This window comes from Rhamphochromis sp. 'chilingali', assembly GCF_963969265.1.
Source record: "Rhamphochromis sp. 'chilingali' genome assembly, chromosome: 20".
Taxonomy (NCBI): domain Eukaryota; kingdom Metazoa; phylum Chordata; class Actinopteri; order Cichliformes; family Cichlidae; genus Rhamphochromis; species Rhamphochromis sp. 'chilingali'.
The window spans coordinates 12,951,709-12,955,654 of record NC_137947.1 but is presented as its reverse complement, the minus strand read 5'-3'; the positions used below and the strand labels follow the sequence as shown (position 1 = coordinate 12,955,654).

At 42.0% G+C, this 3,946-nt stretch overlaps 1 protein-coding gene across 1 annotated transcript; it reads left to right on the top strand.

The window, feature by feature from the left end:
• The first annotated feature begins 1,011 nt into the window (after window positions 1–1,011).
• On the top strand, window positions 1,012–2,737 carry LOC308388522 (uncharacterized protein). Its single transcript, XM_080869295.1, has 3 exons — window positions 1,012–1,155; window positions 1,300–1,582; window positions 1,710–2,737. The coding sequence occupies exons 1-3, from the start codon at window positions 1,064–1,066 to the stop codon at window positions 2,379–2,381; spliced, it is 1,047 nt and encodes a 348-aa protein (XP_080725421.1). The 5' UTR covers window positions 1,012–1,063; the 3' UTR covers window positions 2,382–2,737.
• Window positions 2,738–3,946: the final 1,209 nt, after the last annotated feature.

Genomic DNA, 3,946 nt, shown 5'->3' with positions numbered 1-3,946 from the left:
AGACCACGTAACCCATATAGTCATTATGGCGATTGCAAATAATCCTATACTTGGAAATAAACACTTGTGTTTGTTTTGATGTGTTTGACTAAATACCAGTACTTGAAGTTTGGATCCCTCCATGCTTATGGATCTATGACAGAAGTATGAGCTCAAACTGACATAGCCTACCTTGTGCACAGGGAAGGCAAACGCCAGATGTGTTTTGTATTCATACCATCGGTGTGCAGTTGGCGCATTGTGTGCTTAGTAGATGATGGCTTGTGTGTACTGTTTGATACGGAAACACCATTTTTACAAAGGTGTGAAGAGTTAATCTAGCTGTGTTTGCTTTTGCAAGAGAACTACAATGTTTGGATAATTGGGTGACAGGTTGTTTTATTTGTGTGTAGAGTTTTGCTAAATTAGCCAATAGTTACATAACATGTGCTTAAGCAATCAGAAAAAACTGTAAGTCAGCATAGCTTGAGCTCAATTAGCACACAATTATCCAGGTGGAAACACTAGGAGTCAAAATTTAGCACACACCAATCAGAACCTGCGATGGATAGATAAAAGGGCCAAAGTCAGCTCATTCAGGTTTGAAACAATGGATCCAAAGAGATGCAAAGGAAGAGGACGTGGTGGAGAAAGAGGATGTGTTGAAGGAAGAGGACGTGGTGGAGAAAGAGGATGTGTTGAAGGAGGAGGACGTGGTGGAGGAAGAGGACATGGTGAAAGAGGAGGACGTGGTGAAAGAGGACGTGGTGGAAGAGGAGGAGGAGGTGGTCTAGGACAACAGGAAGGTGGTGGAGGAGGAGGAGGACGTGGTGAAGGAGGAGGACGTGGTGGAGGAAGAGGACATGGTGAAAGAGGAGGACGTAGTGGAAGAGGAGGAGGAGGTGGTCTAGGACAACAGGAAGGTGGTGGAGGAGGAGGGAGAGGTGGAGGAGGAGGAGGACGTGGTGAAGGAGGTGGAGGTGGAGAACGACGGCGACAAGGAAGGGGAAGAGCAAAGGCAAGAAGACAGTCAGTCTCGGATGAAATTCGAGCCACTTTAGTTGACCATGTCCTTGTCCATGGGATGACTATGAGGGAGGCTGGGCAACGAGTACAACCGAATTTGAGTCGCTTCACTGTTGTCTCCATCATCAGAACCTTCAGGGAGGAAAACAGGTAGGTGTACTTGCAGTAAGACTGCTTTGTACAGTAACGTTTAAGTTACTGAACTTATGTTTCTTGAGTTTCAGTATGTTTCCATTATTTTCCTGTAAAAAGAATGTGTGACAGTTACAGTAATGAGTGCTTCTATTTTTGTAGGACACAGAGACGACCACCTGGTGGAGGCAGGTTAAGGCTTTTGTTGGAGGAGCAAGAGAGGGAACTTGTAAACATGGTAATTGCAAATAATGTAATCCGCCTGCAAGAGATTCAAAGGAGAGTGATTGAGGATGATCATCTTTTTCGAGGCATAAATGCCATCAGCCTCTCCACAATTGACCGCATCCTCCGAAAGAATCAATTCCGGATGAAACAGGCATACCGAGTCCCTTTCGAACGAAACTCTGACAGAGTGAAAAACCAACGTGTGGAATATGTTCAGGTATGAGTTTTGATACTGTATAAAGTATTGTGTACCATCACAGCATGGCAGTTTATGCTGCCATTTCAGCACTCTTGAACTGTGGTTCAGGGTACCGATTGACTCTACTGTGTTATGTGTTTTGCAGAGAATCTTTGAGATTGAAGGACGGCCTGTTCCCCATGAAATAATCTTTGTGGATGAGGCAGGTTTTAACCTGACCAAAAGAAGGAAAAGGGGGAGGAACATAATTGGCCATCGGGCTATTGTAAATGTCCCTGGTCAGCGTGGGGGGAATGTCACTATGTGCACAGCCATCAGCCAACGAGGGGTACTCCACCGCCATGCCGTACTAGGACCCTATAACACTATGCTTCTCCTTGCTTTTCTTGATGGTTTAAGACAACATATGTTCCAGCTGGACTACAGGGAACCAGCACAGCCAGAGCAGCCTCACTACGTTGTTGTGTGGGATAACGTCAGCTTCCATCGCGCTGCTCTGGTTCGTGACTGGTTTACCAATAACCCAAGGTTTTCTAATATCTTTCTGCCTGCATACTCTCCCTTTCTAAACCCGATAGAGGAGTTATTTTCGGCATGGCGGTGGAAAGTGTATGACCGAGAACCTTATGTCCGTGTTCACCTCCTTCAGGCCATGGAAGAGGCCTGCCTAGACATATCAGTAGATGCATGCCAGGGGTGGATCAGGCATGCAAGAGGATTTTACCCCCGCTGCCTGGCTGGGGCCAATATAGCCTGTGATGTGGATGAGATTCTCTGGCCTGACCCAGACCAAAGACAAGATGCTGAGGTGGGATAATGTTTCTGGTGTGTGTTGTACTGTATAGTACATGAATGACAATGTGCCACTGTACATACATTGGTTGTGTCTTTTGTGTTTATCATGTGACAAGGGTTTTGAAGGGGAGAACCATAAGCAACCTATTTGTTTTGGAACTATTGTTTTGAATTAATTGTACCAGTGTGCAAAACTCTGTTGTGGTGTGTGTGTTTTTGAGGGCTTGTGTTTGATGTCTGAGGGCAAAGTTTGGTTTTTCAGCAGGAGTGAATAGTTTTGGGTGTAGAGCTTCATTTTGACCTGGAAATAGGATGTTTGGGAAATTGAGTGAGATGTTATGGATTTGTGTTTACAGTTGTGAGGATATGAGGCGTAGTTTCAAGAAATGTGTTTTAGCAATCGAGAAAAACTGTAACTCACTAAATCAAAATCTTCCTCAAAGGAAACAAAAAAAACAGCCTTTTTCTTTTTAACCAACAGGTTTAAATCGTTTTTTCCAGTAAGCTAGTGTTGGTTTGGTCTTAAAAAAACGACATTTATGTATAAATTGCTTGCACAAGATTAATAACACATTAACACCATAATATGCTTTCTTTTCTTTCATACAAAATGAGTAAAATATCTAAATATCTGTTCGTGTGTGATTTACCCTGAGATCCCAGTAAGTAATAACAGAATTAATGGGCAAGATATTGAGAAGGTACCTCTTTGAAATCAAGCTTAGCTAGGAAGGGGAAAAAATCACCACATTTTAACACAACAAAACAAAAGTATAAGATGAATGAAATAGAAGAAATTTAAATTAACCCTCTCAAGGCAGGCGTTGCAGATTTGCAACAAGTAAAAGCTAACAACCTGATTACCCCACATACATATTTTATGAGGTTTTTTTTTACTCAGAAGTACCACTTCAGGTGTTCTTTTGTGCATTAGCAACAAAAACTTAATTTGAGCCTGAGAGGGTTAAAAAGAAAACAAAGATGAATATTATGAGCTTAAATGGTATATACAGGTAGTTTTAGAAGGAGCATCGTCTCTCTGGTTATCAGTTAGGACATGACATGACATCTGTGATTGACAGCTCTGATGTGTCCGCTGACAGACAACACAGCTTGAGGGTATGAAATAAAAGGAGTCTGCCTCTGTAAAAATTGCTGAAGATCACGCGATTCCACCGGGGACTAATCAGACTGAAAAGTCAACAAAAATGGCAGTCATAGTTAATAAGCAGAAAATCAAAGTTTTCAAAATGTCATGAACTTCGGACAAATCTGTAAAACTAGTTTTAGGGAAGTTATTTTCCACCATTTATTTAGGATGAATATGAAAGGCCTCCTTTTAGCAAATAATAGTGGTATTCCTCTAAAAAAAACTGAACCTAACTAATGTATGTCTATGAATCTATGACACAAATTATCTGTGACTGGTATTCAGGGTTTTTGTGGTATCAATTCTTTTTTTCATGGTTTTAGTGAGATATGTGGTGCAAATGGCCACTGCTTTGGTGTTTTGTGCAGCAGTTTGCATCAATCACTCTATATTAGTGCTGTCATCCCATTTCATGTGACCAGACTGATAGCAGCTTG

What these genes read in the sequence shown, in the direction of transcription:
- LOC308388522 (XM_080869295.1), top strand. Translation starts at nt 1,064, where the DNA reads ATGACTATGAGGGAGGCTGGGCAACGAGTACAACCGAATTTGAGTCGC. An exon ending in ACCTTCAGGGAGGAAAACAG is followed by an intron (nt 1,156 to 1,299) that starts GTAGGTGTACTT and finishes CTATTTTTGTAG; the next exon opens with GACACAGAGACGACCACCTG. An exon ending in AACGTGTGGAATATGTTCAG is followed by an intron (nt 1,583 to 1,709) that starts GTATGAGTTTTG and finishes TGTGTTTTGCAG; the next exon opens with AGAATCTTTGAGATTGAAGG.